Source organism: Molossus molossus, unplaced genomic scaffold, assembly GCF_014108415.1.
Source record: "Molossus molossus isolate mMolMol1 unplaced genomic scaffold, mMolMol1.p scaffold_m16_p_3, whole genome shotgun sequence".
Taxonomy (NCBI): Eukaryota; Metazoa; Chordata; class Mammalia; order Chiroptera; family Molossidae; genus Molossus; species Molossus molossus.
The window spans coordinates 3213798-3233060 of record NW_023425366.1 but is presented as its reverse complement, the minus strand read 5'-3'; the positions used below and the strand labels follow the sequence as shown (position 1 = coordinate 3233060).

The 19263-nt window shown below is 48.7% G+C and overlaps 1 protein-coding gene across 1 annotated transcript in view; it reads left to right on the top strand.

The window, feature by feature from the left end:
* The window catches only part of NDUFS4 (NADH:ubiquinone oxidoreductase subunit S4), an 88279-nt gene extending 69356 nt beyond the window's left edge, over positions 1-18923 (top strand). The window contains exon 5 of the mRNA XM_036280835.1: positions 18705-18923. Within this exon, the coding sequence (XP_036136728.1) occupies positions 18705-18808 (104 nt within the window). The 3' untranslated portion in view covers positions 18809-18923. The remainder of the gene's footprint in view (positions 1-18704) is intronic.
* The last annotated feature ends 340 nt before the right edge of the window (positions 18924-19263 follow it).

Here is a 19263-nt window from a genome sequence, read left to right as displayed (position 1 = left end):
TATAAATCCCAAAATACCCTCTATTCAGACATCTCGAAGGGCCTGTGCTCACTAGATAAGCCCGACTGATAACCCAGAGCCCTCACGATGTGAGCATCACTGAGCATCAGGCACTGACCTAGCTCTGCCCCCTTCGCCCAGCCGCACTCGGGGTCCCTCTCTCACCCTGCCTGCCTGTGAGCTCCAGTGTAGTCTTCAGAACACATTGGAAAAGTTTCTGTCGCCTCCTGATCCTCTCTCAGTCCCTCTCCCACCCCTGCTGGACGTGTGCTCTCCTGTCTCGTCTCCCACAACAACGCGTTCCTTCCTGCAGTTCCGATGGCAGGCTTCCACTTCACCTGTTGGTCTTGGTGTTGCCTTCAGGACAACGGATGTGGCGCGCCTGTCAGATGCCGGCAGTGCAGCCAGGCTCCGGGGACCATCGGTCGGTCCTGTCTGCTGGGGGGCAGGCGCCTACAAGGGAAGCGCCTCATCCGGGGCGGCTTCGTCTTGTAATGTGTTCAGTAGGATCAGTGCGTTTGAATAGTACGTTTAGTGACATCACAAATTATTCTCCAGATTATGTTTTAAGATTTTGTGTAAGGTCCTTTAATTTGACTACTTGTTCTGTCTTTTAGAAGAACTGTTGATTTCTTCTGATTAGAAATTTGAAGAAATAAAATTATAGGAGAATGATTAGCAGTTCTTATAGTTTAGTGTGTCCGTAAAATAGAACCACAAAGTTCTGTTAATTTAAAGTTTATTCTGAGTTTATTAAGGGTTAGAACCTTGAATGATATTTCAGTGTACTTGAGGTGATCATTTTATAATTTTAGAGTTGTTTCCAAGCTGTTATTTGTTCTACTTGTAACTACTAAAACCCAGAAGAGTTAATACAGTAAGACCAAGATCAAGCACATAGCTCCTAACTGATAGGGCCACAGTTTCTGGATCCCAGATGTTGTCTGCAATGCGGTGCTGCTGGTGAGCTTCAGAACGAGCTGTGTAGGTCTCTGTCCACCATGGGAGCCCATGTGACCGGGCAGCACATGGAATGTGTCTAGTTTGAATTGAGGTGTGCTATGATGTAAAATTGATACTAGCTTTCAAAGACTTAGTATTAAAAAACATATAAGATATCTAATTATTTTTATATTGATTACATATTGAAATGATAATATTATGGATATACATTGGGTAAGGAAATATAGTAACACTAATTTTACCTGTTTCTTTTTAGGCATTTTTTATTGTGGCATTTAAATTGTATGTGTGGTTCATTTATGTTTCTGTTGGACAACACTCTAGAGTACTTGGCAGCACACGGGACACACGTTATGTGCATATTCTAAATATTTCATTAATGCATGTTCTGTGCTGAATGTAAGAAACAGGAAAGTCTACCCAACTTAGGCAAGTCCACATTCCACGCTAAAGAAGTAGGTCTGTTCCTCAGGCACTCTTAACCGAATACGAAGCAAAGGGGAAACTCATGTTACATGTAATAATGAAATAAGAGAGCCAAAGAGACCTGTATGTATTATATCACACGATCCCCATTAACACCGTGTTCAGTTTCCTAACCAAAGAAGTCAGGCATTGTGCAGGTCCATGTCACATAAGAATGCCCTCGTCCCCGAGAACGAAGGTGTCCTCCTCCTCTTGCCACTGTCCCCCTGCAGCCCACCCCACTGCTGCCTCCCCTGCTCAGGCCTGTCTTCCCGCCTCACCCACTCGAGGGTGGTTCTGTGAGCCGGAGGACTGGGGAAGGAGAAATAAGTAAATGCCCTCCGTGGGCTTCTTCCTCCTCCTGCGCCCCGCCTTGCACTGCCCCAGCACTTACCTCCCCTCCCCCGCATCCATACAGAGTGAATAAAATATAGGGACCCCAGCACTCACCTCCCCCTCCCCCGCATCCATACAGAGTGAATAAAATATAGGGACCCCAGCACTTACCTCCCCCTCCCCAGCATTCATACAGAGTGAATAAAATATAGGGACCCCAGCATCTTACCTCCCCCTCCCCCGCATCCATACAGAGTGAATAAAATATAGGGACCCCAGCATCTTACCTCCCCCTCCCCCGCATCCATACAGAGTGAATAAAATATAGGGACCCAGCACTTACCTCCCCTCCCCCGCATCCATACAGAGTGAATAAAATATAGGGACCCCAGCATCTTACCTCCCCCTCCCCCGCATCCATACAGAGTGAATAAAATATAGGGACCCCAGCATCTTACCTCCCCCTCCCCCGCATCCATACAGAGTGAATAAAATATAGGGACCCAGCACTTACCTCCCCTCCCCCGCATCCATACAGAGTGAATAAAATATAGGGACCCCAGCATCTTACCTCCCCCTCCCCCGCATCCATACAGAGTGAATAAAATATAGGGACCCCAGCATCTTACCTCCCCCTCCCCCGCATCCATACAGAGTGAATAAAATATAGGGACCTCAGCATCTTCTGCCTTTAACCCCAGGTCCTTATCCTAAAGATTTTCCATTGGCCTCAGTATACATTCCTGAGAAACCTTTCAAGGATACTCTTTTTCTCTTGTTACAAAGAAAGATTACCTGGCCCTGGCCTGTGTGGCTCAGTTGGTTGAGCATTGTCCCCTGCACCAAAAGGTCACCTGTTGGATTCCCGGTCAGGGCACATGCCCAGGTTGCAGGTTTGATTTCCCATCAGGGTATATAAGGGATACAACCGATCAATGTTTCTTTCTCCCTCCTCCCTTTCTCTCTCTCAAAAAAAATCAATACAAACGAATTAAAAAAAAAAAAAGAAAGGTTATCTAAGGTTTCCTCTGAAGTGTAGGTGAATCTTACTTTTAGATCTTTGTGTCCTGAGAAAACCCACCTTTCTCCCCCACCTGGCTTTGTCTAGTGGGTCCAGGGGTAGGGCTGCTTGCTGGGGAGGGAAGACAGCACTGGGGACAGCAGTACTGGAGGCTGGGCCTGCTGCATTCACATGCTGAGAGTACTGGAGGCTGGGCCTGCTGCATTCACATGCTGAGAGTACTGGAGGCTGGGCCTGCTGCATTCACATGCTGAGAGTACTGGAGGCTGGGCCTGCTGCATTCACATGCTGAGAGTACTGGAGGCTGGGCCTGCTGCATTCACATGCTGAGAGTACTGGAGGCTGGGCCTGCTGCATTCACATGCTGAGAGTCAGGCCAGCCCCACCCCTTTGTTCTGATTAGACGCTTGTGACTTTTCTCTGGTATTGTTTTACCCCCTGTGGTTTTCTCATTGTAAGCTGTAAAAACTCTCTGAAATTCTCAAAATAGAGAGTTTCTTTCAATAATGGAAGGACCAGGGAAACTGTGAAACTGCAGTCTGTCCCCAGTGGGTCTGTTGGGAAGGACCAGCCTCTAAGTGACAGAGGTGGAAGCAGCCCGGCCTGGCCCTCGATCCAGGGAAGTAAGCACCTGTCGGAGGTGCAGGCAGGGTGTAGAGCTGTCCCAGAGGTGGGCACTGAAGCAAGGTCTGCACTTCCACCAACGTAGACCTTCGGGTGCGGGGCTCCACCTTGCACCCATATATCTGGTAAGAGACACCTTTAAACAAAGGTAAGAATCAAGACTGTCATAGAGATATAACATGCATGTTAAGGAATTTATTTTACTCATATGTTATAAAGGAACTAGGTAGTTGGCATAACCCATTCAAAGTCAAAGTCAGAACAGAAATTTTTGTGGGAAAAGGGAATGCTGGGATGTAGAAGAAGGAAAGGCAGAGGGGCAGAAGTTGGGGTGGGGGAGGGAGACAATTAAACCAGGAACCAGTAGGGTTTAGGGCATAATTTGCATTTCTCTCTGTTACATACAACTTAGGAAGTGATAGAATAGATGAAAGGCAGGAATTGAACTAAAATCCGGTAACTGGTAAAGACGTGCTACAGATGGTAACAGTTTTCCATTGAAACAGTTGTTTCCGTGTCCCTCCCCACTTGCTAATTTAAAAAAACTCAAACGGCCCTGGCCGGTTTGGCTCAGCGGTTAGAGTGTCGACCTGTGGTCCGGAGAGACCCGGGTTCGGTTCCCGCTAAGGGCACGTACTTCGGTTGCAGTTTGTCCCCGGCCCTGGTTGGTCGTGCGGGTGGCAGCCACTCGATGTGTCCCTTCACGTCGATGTTTCTCACTCTCTCTCCCTTCCTCTCTCTCCCTCCTACTCTATCTGTACAAAAAATGGAAAAATATCCTCGGGTGAGGATAAAAAATAAAATAAAATAAAAAAATAAAAAAACTCAAACGTCCATGATCACAAAATAAGATTGGGCTGCTGTTTGGCGTGATGACTCTCAAAGGTGCAGCAGGAGTGTGGACTTGCACTGCAGTCAGTCACCCCGAAGTACACCTTTCTGGCAGAGCTGTTTCCGCTAGTTAATTGTAAGCAAATTAGACGTGAGAGAAGCTCTGGAAGCCAAGTGGAACTCACCCTTTGTAGAGGTCAGAGGTCCTCCATGTGAGGGTGTGCCCTCACTGTGGGGGAGAGGGCCTTACCTCCTACCCCAGACTCGCATCCAGCCGCCAGACCCTTGTTTATGGGCTTCCCCTGGAACCTCCCAGGACTGACGCGCAGCCCGAAACTTGGTGTCTTCGACTAAAGGTGGTGTTTATGTGGTGGCTTCAGCCACCTTCTCCTGTTCCTCTGTCTCTCGTCTGTTTAACTCTTAGACCCGCCAGAAGAGCGGGGACGCGTTACCCTCCCCCATACCACGATAGGGCAGGGAAGGTCCGTTCCTTCCATCATTCTAGGTTCTTTGCTGAGACACCCCTGTAGCAGAGAATAGCATGGTAAGCATGCAAGTTTAACAACATGTATACCTCCTGTTTAAACGGGAGAAACCCAGGAAATCTGCAGAGCCCTCAAGTGGCCCTACTCATCACGTTAAGGTCTGTCTCTGGTGAAAGACAGAGGCGGTGGGAGTGGGGGGTGAGGCTCAGACTGTGAGCAAGGGTTTGCTTGCCGTGCAGATGTGAGTCCTAGCCTCTCCTCCATTAGCGCTTCCAGAGGTGATCGTCTTTTTCTTTCTGGCTCACAAAAGGGCAGTTTTCGGAGATTTTTTTGTATTTACTGTTTTTATTTATTTATTTTTTTATCCTCACCTGAGGACATTTTTCCATTTTTTTGTTCAGATAGAGTGGGAGGGAGAGAGAGGAAGAGAGAGAGAGAGAAACATTGATGTGAAGGGACACATCGAGCGGCTGCCATCTGCACGACCAACCAGGGCCGGGGACAAACTGCAACCGAAGTACATGCCCCCAGCGGGAACCGAACCCGGGTCTCTTGGGACCGCAGGCCGACGCTCCAACCGCTGAGCCAAACCGGCCAGGGCTATTTACTGTTTTTAAAGAATGAGCAGCCCAAGCCAATCCTTAGGCCAAAGGGGCAGATTTTGGGGTGACACATTCTGCTCCCCTTTATTACATAAGTGTTCTTAAGTTTGCTTGGCTGAAAATTTCCATGAGGAATCTCAGATTGTTCTTTCCAAAGCCTCTTGAGAAGAGGAAGCCAAACCACTAACTTGCCACCAGATCTCTCCTGCAGTACGTGTTCATGTGGGCGGAACCCTTCCCTCCCAGGTCCCCCAGATGTCCAGAGGCTCCTTCCTCGGAGGGAGCTTGGTAAGCCGGTGCCAGGCCAGTTTCCTTAGAAGGACTTTGTAAGCTTTGGCTCTGGGCGGTCGGTCAGCTTCAGTTCCTATCTGATAAAATGAGCATCATTCTCAAATATGCTGTTCCAGCTCAGGCTTCCGTTGCTCAGCCATTGTTTCCAGTTATGTTCTAATAAAAAGGTGGTCATATAGTTATTGAACATGCACAAATAACTGTATTACCGTGAAAGTAAGAATATTCAAAAAGTTGCTGGAATCTGTAGCTGTTGTGCAGGGAGAGAGAGGTCACCAGTGATTGTCTACTAAACTGTAATGAGTTGTACATACCCCAAGAAGAAGGATGAAGGACTTTCTTATATGTCCAGAAAATAGAACATTAAAGCAATGTCAAAAATATTTCAAACAGAACTCACCAACAGCCCTTGTCAGCTCATCCAGGCCCGGGGAATCAGCTCCCCTTTCACTGCCCCTGGGTCTGACCCTGGGCCGCAGCTGGAAGTCCTGGCGCAGCCCCGTGCGGCCTTAGGAGCCCAGACCGGCCCCCGTGCAGCCTTAGGAGCCCGGACCGGCCGTGCCCGTGAGTCCTCCACAGGCTCCAGGAGTCTCTGAAGACACAGCTGGGGCTGATTGAGCTTTCAGAAAAGCATCAGGTGAAATAAAAAACATCCATATCTGACAGAAGACTTGAAATGGCTATAGTTAACATTAATGAGAATTTCAAAAGTGAAATGTGTGAGTTCATAAGAATAATGCAATTTAAGTCATTCCAAAATGTTATAGACAAAATATCTGTAAACAGTCATTTAAGCCCATTTTCAAAGGAGACAGTGAATGTTCATGTAATTTCTAAAAAAAATGAATGAACATAATCTTTACAGAGAAAAAAATCTTAAGACATCATATAATAATCCTGAGACATGCCATAAATATGCCGAACGTAATATTCCAAAAATACCAAGAAACAAGATTCAGTAAGTGTGGTGTAGATCCTAAATCCCAAATATTAATACAACTCTGTAACCTCACCCCAGTCAGAATGGCTATGATCAAAAAGTCAACAAATAACATGTTTTAGTAGGACTGCAGAGTGGTGCAGCCAGTGTGGAAAGCAGTATGAGAATTCCTCAGAAAACTGGATCTGCACTTCTGGGTATTTATCCGAAGAAAACAGAAACACAAATTTGAAAAGATGTATGCACCCCTGTGTTCATTGTAGCATTTTTGTAAGAGTCGAGATATGGAAATAATCTAAGTGACCTAGGTGAATGGATAAAGAAGAAGTGGTATGTATACATAATGGAATATTATGCAGCATTAAAAAAGAATGAAATCTTGCTATTTGAGATAACATTGATGGACCTAGAGGATATTATGCTAAGTGAAATAAGTCAGACGGAAAAAGACAATTATCTATCTCACATACATGTGGAATCTAAAAATAAGACAAATGAACAAAAACAGACTCATGGAGACCACAGGAATGGCTGCCAGAGAGGAGGGATATTGAGGAAAGGTGGATGGTGAAGGGGAACATAGTAACATTGTGGTAAGTCTACTGGCGACAGATGATTACTAGAATTAGTTGAGTGATTACATTGTAAGGTATAAAGATTTCAAGTCACAGTATTGTACACTTGAAACTAATTTAACGAATGCAGTATTGTATACTAACTATATTTAAAATATAAAAATAAAATTCCATTGATAAGTGATATTCCCCTTGTTGACATAGATTAGCCTAGAAAATACGGGATCTAAACTAAAGAAGTAAAGGGGCAGCCAGTTAACATTCCAATAACTGGATTGTGACTGGCCGCCTGTGCTGTGGCCCGCAGTCCGCGGAGCAGCGCCTCTGCTGTGTGAAGCCTGCGCTGGGCAGAGGGCGCTGCCCAGGAAGGCTCCGTGCTAGCGCCCACACAGATGGAGCCTCGGCCTGCCGGCATTTCCTCTGACTCCGGGCTCTTCGGCCTTCGGCCCCGCCTGCTCGCCAGCTGGCCCCGGGGTTAGAGGGTTCCCTTCAGGTCCAGGGCAGGTGTCTGGGTTGCAGGTTTGATCCCCAGCCCCAGAGGTACAGCCTCTCTTTAAAACGTACAAATGAGAAGCCAAGGTATATGAACTCAAAATGCTGCTTAGTAATCAGTGTTCAGTAGTCTTATAACTGATCTAGGGATCTAATAATATCCAGTAATAGCTAAGGTTTTAAGTTTCCCAAAATCTTGGAAATGAATTTTATGGTGACATACTATAAATCATAATTCTGTTGAAATAAAACTGTTAGAATAATGAATCATTTTGGATAAACACAAATTTACATTTTCGAGGATTATAAATATTAGAAGTAATGATAGCTTATTCTATCAGTTTAGAAAGAATATGTCACAGTAGAATAAAAATCAATGCTTGTATTATATTTAAACTGATAAATTAGAGAAAACATAGCTACTTTTATTAATCCAAAATGACTAAATTTGTCTTGTTTGCCAAAGATTTGCCTAATGTCATCTGAACTTAAATTCTAAAATATTTCTTAGGTCCTTAAGAATATTTTTAAAATACAGCACATTAAAAGTATTAGAAGTTCAGTTTCCTTGTTTTTTGAGAACTTTAGGAATAACCCATTTATTTGATCAAAGAACAGAGCCCCTGAAAGAGATATTCTAATATAACACATTAGTAACATCTGGAGGTAGCAGAGTATCACCTCCGCACAGTGAGAGGCGACAGTCTTTCTGAAGTGGCTGCCCGGTCGATAGGCTTCGTGACAGAGAGCTGTAACTTGGATTCCAGAACTTTAGCCATAGGGTAACTAGTGAACGCAGGCTTGTGAAATCCACTGGTCCATACTAAAGAACTCTTCTCCTCTCGGTGAGTAAAATTCTTCATTTATTTGAGCTCAAATACACAGAAAAGACTAACAAACCAGATGTTCTAGTTTTTTCTCACCCAACAAAGAATGAATCTCTCAAAACATCAATCAGTTTAAAGGAATCGTTAAGTGATCAGACTGTAAAACCGGTTCCCAAGAGTAATAGCAGAATTAGAATAAGGGAACCAGATCAGTCAAGTTCTCGTGTGCTCACTTCTCGGAGCCAAGGGGAGAGTTGCCTGGGCCCCAGGAGACAGCACGCCACTTCCGGTGCGGTTCGCTGGCGTCGCGTGGCCACCCTATCGGCGTCTCGGTGGAACCGCCAGAACTGTCATAAAAGAATGTTTCCGGGGATATAAATCATGACGCTAATATAGATATAAATGAACTCGTGTTGAAGAATTTATTTCACTCATGAAATAAGAAGGCCGGACAGATGTTAAAACCAGCTCACGGGAGCAGTCAGTACAGCTCAAATCTATATAGACTTAAAGGAATAAATTTCGAATAGCAAAGGAAAACAAAAGTGGCTTTTTGGGGCGGGGAGGGGAGAGTTACCAGACAGGACAGAGCGTTGACACCCGCTGTTCGGAGTAGTTATGCACAGAAATGTCGCTACCCACACTGTGTGAACATGCAATACCAGTTACATGCCTGTGAGCTTCCGACGGCAACATCTTGTCAAACGATCAGTATGTTGTTTTTATGTGTTTCTGATTAAAAGTATATTGTCGATTCATGAACACTGAACTCTCAGCCTATAGCACCTGCCTGGGTGAAGTGTGTCTGACAGGCGGGCACATCCCAGCCCCCTGCACTCAGGACCCTGGACGCACGACACTTGAGGGGCCTGTCAGACAGCACTGCCGCATGAAGCACAGCGAGAGATGTGGCTGCAAGTGGACACAGGACGGGCACTTGTTCACGGTGTGGGAGAAGACGCAGAGAGGCAGAGCATCACCTCACTCGACCTCAGCTGGTGACAACTCACTGCCCATGCGAGTCATGAATGACCATGGAAGCATAGTAAATATTTGGGCTTGCAAATAAATTCTGGTGAGTAGGTGAGCTCACAAATACCAACCGCAAATAGTGAAGGTGACTTGTACCTACAGCTCACGGAGTGATGGAGGAATGCAGGCAGTGACAGGCTGAGGCGGGTGTCTGTGGTGCCCGGCATGGTGCGAGAGCTCTCTGGGGGCACTGTGCCCTCCCTCCGCAGCCTGTCCTCCAATCCCGTCTGCTCGGGGATGTCCGCTCGCCTGCTGGGCTCCTAAGGGAGAGGTGAGGTTCTCAGATTCACTCCGAGGCGTCTGAAGTCATGTCCTCGTGGAGATATGTCCTACATGGTGGTCAGTGGGGTTCCTTGTGTGCTGGGGTTAACTGGGGTTCTGGGGATCCGTGCACACACCACACCCAGCCAATCTCTGAGAGCGACTTTTGGACATCCACGTTGTATCATTTTTTCTCTAGAAAAATGTGTTTCAAATTTCTATTGACTGAGTTTCAAGTGTACTTTTGGAACACAGACCAGTTTGTTTTGTGGCAAATTCTGAATAATGTGGTTCTAATTACTGCTTTGGAAATAAGATTAATAATACTGTATAGCAGCTACATTTAAAAAGGTTAAAATTTAAGGTGGACGATGACTGTCCTGTCAAAGGTGGGGTCTTTCTGTGGGGTGTCTCAGCTGTGGCCGTGTGTGAGCTGTCCCTACCCTAGTATTCCCAGTGCCGGCATTTTCGCCTTATCTGTTCATTGAAATCATTTTATATAATTTCTGTGGAATTATTTTGCCAGTGTATCCAGAACACTTATTTATTTTCTGTTTTATTTTCTAAAAGATCTAAGATACTTTTAAATTGTTCTGAATCTCACCCTACCCCCACCCCAATTATTAGATACTTGGGAATTTCAAAGTAGAGGGATTTTAAAGTGAAATTCCTGAAAGGCTATTGTTCTCCCCCCACCCCCTTAAATTATATTTTAAGTTTATGCTCTGCGTCACCTAGGCATACTATGGGTGCACAGCCTGGTGAGGGGTCGTGAGCCTCCCAAGTACTGGCAGACCTCGCTGTGGCCTCCCGGGGCAGTTGCTGTGCCATCCCATCCCGACTGAGTGAGCAGGGGGTGCCAGTTCTGTCAGCCTGGGCCAGAGGGGCGGGGTTCTTGCTTTGTGCACAAGTGCGCAGTAGGGAGAGCATTCAGCAGCCCTTCTGAGCTGGTGCTGGGCCAGAGGGGGGGGTTCTTGCTCTGTGCACAAGTGCGCAGTAGGGAGAGCATTCAGCTGCCCTTCTGAGCTGGTGCTGGGCCAGAGGGGGGTTTCTTGCTCTGTACACAAGTGTGCAGTAGGGAGAGCATTCAGCTGCCCTTCTGAGCTGGTGCTGGGCCAGAGGGGGGGGGTTCTTGCTCTGTGCACAAGTGCGCAGTAGGGAGAGCATTCAGCTGCCCTTCTGAGCTGGTGCTGGGCCAGAGGGGGGGGGTTCTTGCTCTGTACACAAGTGTGCAGTAGGGAGAGCATTCAGCTGCCCTTCTGAGCTGGTGCTGGGCCAGAGGGGGGGGGGTTCTTGCTCTGTGCACAAGTGCGCAGTAGGGAGAGCATTCAGCTGCCCTTCTGAGCTGGTGCTGGGCCAGAGGGGGGGGGGGTTCTTGCTCTGTGCACAAGTGTGCAGTAGGGAGAGCATTCAGCTGCCCTTCTGAGCTGGTGCTGGGCCAGAGGGGGGGGGGGTTCTTGCTCTGTGCACAAGTGTGCAGTAGGGAGAGCATTCAGCTGTCCTTCTGAGCTGGTGCTGGGCCAGAGGAGGGGGGGTTCTTGCTCTGTGCACAAGTGCGCAGTAGGGAGAGCATTCAGCTGTCCTTCTGAGCTGGTGCTGGGCCAGAGGGGGGGGGGGGTTCTTGCTCTGTGCACAAGTGCGCAGTAGGGAGAGCATTCAGCTGCCCTTCTGAGCTGGTGCTGGGCCAGAGGGGGGGGTTCTTGCTCTGTGCACAAGTGCGCAGTAGGGAGAGCATTCAGCTGTCCTTCTGAGCTGGTGCTGGGCCAGAGGGGGGGGTTCTTGCTCTGTGCACAAGTGCGCAGTAGGGAGAGCATTCAGCTGCCCTTCTGAGCTGGTGCTGGGCCAGAGGGGGGGGTTCTTGCTCTGTGCACAAGTGCGCAGTAGCGAGAGCATTCAGCTGCCCTTCTGAGCTGGTGCTGGGCCAGAGGAGGGGGGGTTCTTGCTCTGTGCACAAGTGCGCAGTAGGGAGAGCATTCAGCTGTCCTTCTGAGCTGGTGCTGGGCCAGAGGGGGGCGGGGTTCTTGCTCTGTGCACAAGTGCGCAGTAGGGAGAGCATTCAGCTGTCCTTCTGAGCTGGTGCTGGGCCAGAGGAGGGGGGGGTTCTTGCTCTGTGCACAAGTGCGCAGTAGGGAGAGCATTCAGCTGCCCTTCTGAGCTGGTGCTGGGCCAGAAGAGGGGGAGGTTCTTGCTCTGTGCACAAGTGCGCAGTAGGGAGAGCATTCAGCTGCCCTTCTGAGCTGGTGCTGGGCCAGAGGAGGGGGGGTTCTTGCTCTGTGCACAAGTGCGCAGTAGGGAGAGCATTCAGCTGTCCTTCTGAGCTGGTGCTGGGCCAGAGGGGGGCGGGGTTCTTGCTCTGTGCACAAGTGCGCAGTAGGGAGAGCATTCAGCTGTCCTTCTGAGCTGGTGCTGGGCCAGAGGGGGGGGGGGTTCTTGCTCTGTGCACAAGTGCGCAGTAGGGAGAGCATTCAGCTGCCCTTCTGAGCTGGTGCTGGGCCAGAGGGGGGGGGTTCTTGCTCTGTGCACAAGTGCGCAGTAGGGAGAGCATTCAGCTGCCCTTCTGAGCTGGTGCTGGGCCAGAGGAGGGGGGGTTCTTGCTCTGTGCACAAGTGTGCAGTAGGGAGAGCATTCAGCTGCCCTTCTGAGCTGGTGCTGGGCCAGGGGAGGGGGGGTTCTTGCTCTGTGCACAAGTGCGCAGTAGGGAGAGCATTCAGCTGCCCTTCTGAGCTGGTGCTGGGCCAGAGGAGGGGGGGGTTCTTGCTCTGTGCACAAGTGCGCAGTAGGGAGAGCATTCAGCTGCCCTTCTGAGCTGGTGCTGGGCCAGAGGGGGGGGTTCTTGCTCTGTGCACAAGTGTGCAGTAGGGAGAGCATTCAGCTGTCCTTCTGAGCTGGTGCTGGGCCAGAGGGGGGGGGGGTTCTTGCTCTGTGCACAAGTGCGCAGTAGGGAGAGCATTCAGCTGCCCTTCGGAGCTGGTGCTGGGCCAGAGGGGGGGGTTCTTGCTCTGTGCACAAGTGCGCAGTAGGGAGAGCATACAGCTGCCCTTCTGAGCTGGTGCTGGGCCAGAGGAGGGGGGGTTCTTGCTCTGTGCACAAGTGTGCAGTAGGGAGAGCATTCAGCTGTCCTTCTGAGCTGGTGCTGGGCCAGAGGAGGGGGGGTTCTTGCTCTGTGCACAAGTGCGCAGTAGCGAGAGCATTCAGCTGCCCTTCTGAGCTGGTGCTGGGCCAGGGGAGGGGGGGTTCTTGCTCTGTGCACAAGTGCGCAGTAGGGAGAGCATTCAGCTGCCCTTCTGAGCTGGTGCTGGGCCAGAGGGGAGGGGGTTCTTGCTCTGTGCACAAGTGTGCAGTAGGGAGAGCATTCAGCTGCCCTTCTGAGCTGGTGCTGGGCCAGAGGAGGGGGGGTTCTTGCTCTGTGCACAAGTGCGCAGTAGCGAGAGCATTCAGCTGCCCTTCTGAGCTGGTGCTGGGCCAGAGGAGGGGGGGTTCTTGCTCTGTGCACAAGTGCGCAGTAGCGAGAGCATTCAGCTGCCCTTCTGAGCTGGTGCTGGGCCAGAGGAGGGGGGGTTCTTGCTCTGTGCACAAGTGTGCAGTAGGGAGAGCATTCAGCTGCCCTTCTGAGCTGGTGCTGGGCCAGAGGAGGGGGGGTTCTTGCTCTGTGCACAAGTGCGCAGTAGGGAGAGCATTCAGCTGTCCTTCTGAGCTGGTGCTGGGCCAGAGGGGGGGGGGTTCTTGCTCTGTGCACAAGTGCGCAGTAGGGAGAGCATTCAGCTGTCCTTCTGAGCTGGTGCTGGGCCAGAGGAGGGGGGGTTCTTGCTCTGTGCACAAGTGCGCAGTAGGGAGAGCATTCAGCTGTCCTTCTGAGCTGGTGCTGGGTTTGCGATCAGGGCATTGGAGGAGAAAAACCTGTCCAGATCCTGGACCAGGGTCACCAGGGGTAACATGGCTCACAAGGGACGGAGCACTGGCGCATGTCCTCTGCTTCTGTATTACTGAACCAAATATAAAGTGGTCTGGGCGTAAAAATGAGTGGAGTTGGTTTTCTTTTTCCATCTCATACATGGAATTCACAAGTGAATTGTTGTGGTCTGGTTTGTGCAGAGGTTTTTTGTTGTTGCTTTGTTTTTGTTAGCAATTGAAAAGAATACACGGAACATCTCTGTCGTAGGAAGTACAAGGTCCCAACCAGTCTGGAGGATCCACAAGATACATGGTCCGGGGAAAATCCAGTACAGGATATTACAGGTCACATTCTGAGATTACCAGAGCTTTTGCCAGAAGTGTCTCTGATAAGGAGGCATACAGCTCGGAGCATCTTGGTGACAGCATTCCAGAGGTGGGGCAGGTGCACCGGCGTCTGGCTGCTTCCGGGCGGGGGGGGGGGGGGGTGCCTCTCGGGAGCTCCGTCCAGCCAGCAGCATGCGGAGAGCAGGGCTAGTGCTCAGGGTCCAGCAGAGCAGCACTGGGACCTGGCCGGGACCACAGCTTGGTTTTACAGAAGCGCTCTTCAGAGACTGCAAATGTTCTCATGTCTGTGAGCCCATTCAGAAAACTGAGTTTGAGTTATTTCTTTTTTATTTTTAAACCCTTATTTTAGGGTAGAAAAAAATTCCCACAGAAATTTAAACATTTTACAGAGGTTCCATTCTTAAATTTCTGCATGGTATTTTTTTTTTTTTTTGGTACATCCCCTTGGCGGGAACCAAACCTGGGACTCTCTGGTCCGCAAGCCGGCGCTCCAACTGCTGAGCCAAAGGACCAGGGCTGTGTGGTATTTCTTGAAAGTTATATTGTGTTCTTTCTTTGTAAGAACAAGCTTCAGACGGGATGGGATGTGGAACAGGCAAGTGCAGGGTCCGCCCTGCACCGGTTGGTGCAGAAGCTGCTGCCCTGTCCGTGCTGCTGCCCCTGTAGCTGGGTCCTGTCAGCGGGAGCCGGGTGCCACGTGGTCTGCGGCGACGGTGCTCTGGAGTGGGGCGGGGCTGCGGGCAGGGGTGCGGGGATGGCTCGCATTCTTGACGGTGTTTCATAAAAGAGCAGATTTTATGATCACAGCAGCCCTGCGTGGTAGAAACGTTTTCTGAGTGATGGCTCGCAAACCCGCAGGGAGACACATGCAGACTGTGACTTGAGTTTATCTCTGCTGTGAGTTGTCATCAGACGCCTCCCTCATACCCTCCTCTGCTTTCACTGGACCAGAGGCTGTGCGGCTCTGGGAGCACAGCTGTTGTCCACAGGAGCAGCTGTCGAGAGTGTGAGGGGGAGAGAGGTGAGGGGGAGAGGGGTGAGGGGGAGAGGGTGCTATCAGCAAAGGCAGGTTTCCACCAGGTGTGCCTGTGTTTGTTTTCACAGGGTGCCCTGCCCGTCACATTCCAGTGCCCAAAATGACACTTCTGTTTATTGTTGTTATCACCATCAACAGCAACTGTAATCTGGGCGCCGTTCCCAAGGGCCAGCACACTCCTTAGTCACCAGGAGAAAACCCCGGCCAGTCACTCTGCATGTACCAACCGGTCTCACAGCAGTGACCCCGACAGCTCAGATTCCTGAACAGAGCCATGTCCACACTCTCATTCAGTTAAAACCCTTTCTCCAGATTAGCCATGTACGTGAGAAAGTGATTATCGGGTATGTGTTTGCATATGTACCAGGTCCCGAATATTCCCAAGTACTCTCATTTCTTCACCTCCTCTTGTGACGTCTTCACTGGGCTGGAGAAGGTGTGTTAGGAGGCGACTGGGAGGCAGCAGCTTCTGTCACCCATCCTTTGGTGAGAAAAGTTCAGGGAGGCCTTGGGCAACGTACCACCAGACATGGAACCTAGAACCACTTCCTTCGGCACACCTGGTGTGCAGCCTGTGGGGCGTAGGCTCACTGTCCAGGGACCGTTAAGACAGCCTTGCACACATTCACAGAGCTACAGGGAAAAGGTTATGGAATCACACCAACAGAAAGAAAAGGGTGGAATAGATAAAAATCACAATTACAGGATGTTTTTATAGGAGTGCAGTTTTATTTATGAGGTGGTCACGGTCACAGCTTTCAAGTCAACCTGGGTTGAAATCCTGGCTTTGCCCCTTATTAGCCAGGTGGCTTCATACTGCTTGTTTATCTTCTCTGTGCTTTATTTTCCTTCATAACTAAATATAAAATCGGGGTATATGTAATGCCTATCTCATAAGCCAAGCAACCTATGAACTCAGTTTTGGAACTCAATAAAAATGCCCCCCAAGCACTGAGCACAGCACAGAGCACACCGGCCGGCGCGGCGGGCCTCCCCACCCGTGGCCTCTGCGCTTCACTGCGGGTCTGCGGGCCGGCTCCTGCCCGGGCAGCCCTGTGATCACTCCCGCCCTCCAGACCCCCTCAGACGTGACCCGGGAGGGAAGGCTTCCTGCCGCCCCGGAACGTCTCCTCCTCGGCACATCCGCAGGACTGCGTGTTTTTAACCCTGGGTATTACTATACTAGCATCCACTACAGTCCACGTTCACTTACTAATTCCTCTTCCCCTGCTCATTTGGAGTTTGGGGATATTTTTGTTTTATTCACTGCTTTACCTCTGTTGTCTGCATAGTCCCTGACAGACTGGGCCATCAATACAAGTTAGTAAATGAATAGTAAATGCTCGTTAAATATTGTTATTGTTTACCTGCTTTATTGAATTGAGTATTGTTTTATAATTACCAGCATCATTTGTTGACTAATGAACTATCTAAGAAGTTCACAATGTTCAAGTGAAGATATCGTGCTCAGTTCACAGTATTAGTTTGCTTACCAAACTCCTTTCTATAGTTAATAACTGCGTCAAATTGCACCTAGCAAGAGCCAAAGCATTACAGATTCAAAATGAATGGGTTCCGGTGTCATCTAAATTTTATGTACACTGATACTTCATGTAGAAGATGTGTTGTCAGGAAGGTAGAATCAAATGTGAAGGAGAAATAATAGCGAACATTTACCTAGTGCTCACTGTGCACCGTAGGAGGCGGCAAGGTCGAGGCAAAGGTCTCGATTCGCCCCTTCCTCCTGCGCGGCCTCGTGCTGCCAGCCTGGCTGCTGTGCCTCAGGCTCCTCTGTGTGTAGAGGAAGCGCATCCCCTCGACAGAGGTTCCCGGAGCACCTTCTCGGGGCGCCGTGAGTGGCTGAGCGCCGTGCTCTGCAGCCCTGGCGCGGCCCCCTCCTCCGTCCTCACGCAGCCTGCGGGGCAGGAGCTCCGCGGCGCCCTCTGGGGAATGTCTGAGGTCGCACTGCCGCTTGTCCGTGTGCTCACGCGGCCGAGGTCCTCCTCAAGTAAGAGAGCTTTGTGATTTTGTCTGTTCGTCTGTTCGCTTTAATGGGTAGGAAAGTGCTCGACATTTTCTCTACTCTGAAGGTGAGGTTATGTTAACCAGGTGAATTAAATCAGTGTTTTCTCTCCCAGATTCTGATGTTTAATTTGTATTTTTAAGTAATTTGATTCATTTGCTTGCCTGCTTATTTGTATCCTTCTAGCAAATGAAGAGGAGTTCTAGCAGTGGAATTATTAATTATTTCCCCCTTTGGACACTGAAATAGGCAATAGTAGCAGTGTTCTTGGATGACTTGAGTTTCATAGGCTTCACCTTTGTGTCAAAATTGAATTCTGAGGGGCTATTGAAACGTAAGCTTTGTGGCAGCAAACACTAGACTCACCATGAAGCCCTAGAACTCATGACAGGTCACAGGTCACAGGATCGAGACACTTGTTTAGTTAGACAACATCATATTCACTTTGGACATTTTATTCACGATTGCATGATTCAGCCATGAATCAGCTGTTTCAAGATGAATCACTGAAGCACGTTCCGAGAAGAAGGATGAACTGCAGGGATAGAAGTGGACCTTATGCAGAAAGGTGGAAGCCATAGAGACTGCTGGGACTAGGGATAGAGGAGTCACCGAATCATTTCAAGGAGGAAAGTACTGATACGGTCCTCCATGTCTTAAGAAAACTGAAAAACAGGGCTTAAAGCAGAAGACACAGACGTAAATAATCTAGTTCTCAAAATTATAAAACACTGCAAAGGGCCTCTCCCAGAAGAGAAGTTTGGACCAGTGGATCTCAGGTTCTGTGCATAAAAATCTCCTGGGGTCCGTAAGTGCGGAGTCCCAGACTCCACCAGTTTCTAATCCAACCGGCCTGGTCAGGCCTAAGAATGTGCATTATCAAGTGCTTCTGTGGGGTTCTCACTAGGTAGCCCTTGAAACAAATGTTAGGAAACATTTTTAGTTTAATCACTAGCTCATCAAAGCCCAGGGGATTGCACCAAGTACCCTTCATGGTCTATTCCAGCCCTGTGATTTCTACAGAAAGGTCTCTGCATGTTTTTCTGCATCACCTTGAGTGAGCTCCAAACTGCTGGAAGCACCTTCCTCTAGAAAACAGGGAGCCCGGTCACATCGCGCAGTGCTCCTCGGTGCAGTTGCCGAAGACGCTGCGTACTAAGCCACACGGGTGGGGATTGTATGTGCTCCTCCGTGCAGCTGCCGAAGACGCTGCGTACTAAACCACGCCGGGGTGGGGATTGTATGTGCTCCTCCGTGCAGCTGCCGAAGACGCTGCGTACTAAGCCACACGGGTGGGGATTGTATGTGCTCCTCCGTGCAGTTGCCGAAGACTCTGCGTACTAAACCACACAGGGGTGGGGATTGTATGTGAGACATAACCATCAGTAATTGAACGACGACTATTGAGCAAGGAAAAATCGAGTTATGAGTTATACCTTTAATTTAAGGGATGGTAAATCATCCTCAGACAATATTTTGAATCCTCTTGTCACAGGATTATAAGGGAACAAATTACTAAGTAAGTATTTATATTTCAGATGTGTTGACATGTACTCCTGATGATAAATGAACGTTAAATTTATGAACATTAGCTTCTGCTCACTGTGTACTTCAGGTATACTGTTGAATTCTGTTCCTGTGAGTCTGTTTTTGTTTTCTAGGATGGAGCTATGACGTTGAAGAGAGGAAGGTTCCGAAACCCAAGTCCAAGTCTTATGGCGCAAACTTTTCTTGGAACAAAAGAACAAGGGTGTCCACAAAATAGATCGGCACTGACTGTGTCTCTGTGCTTGACTGTGATTAGAGTCAGCTGCACAGTATTTATAGTCCATGTATAATACATCTCTTACTCTCCTAATAAACTTGACCTTGAAACTACAGATGCATTTTGTGGTGTTTATTTTAAATGCCTTTTGATATCTCAAATTGAACATGTCACAGTTTCTTATATAGAGATTTGAGGTGATTATACAACTAGAAAATTTCAGTACTTAAAATCTGTTTATCAAGTGTGCTTGAAATCAACTGCAACATTTAAGTTTTGCACTTGCTTTTTATAGTCATCCTTAAGTTAATAGTGTTTATAAACTACCAGCCATCATTATTAAAATGCCATCTTAGAAATTTTTTGCTTTATCATAGGTAGAGAAATTTCATGATTACATTGCAATCTTATAAATCTAAACCCAAACCTTATTATTGGAATTCTCTTCTTTAATT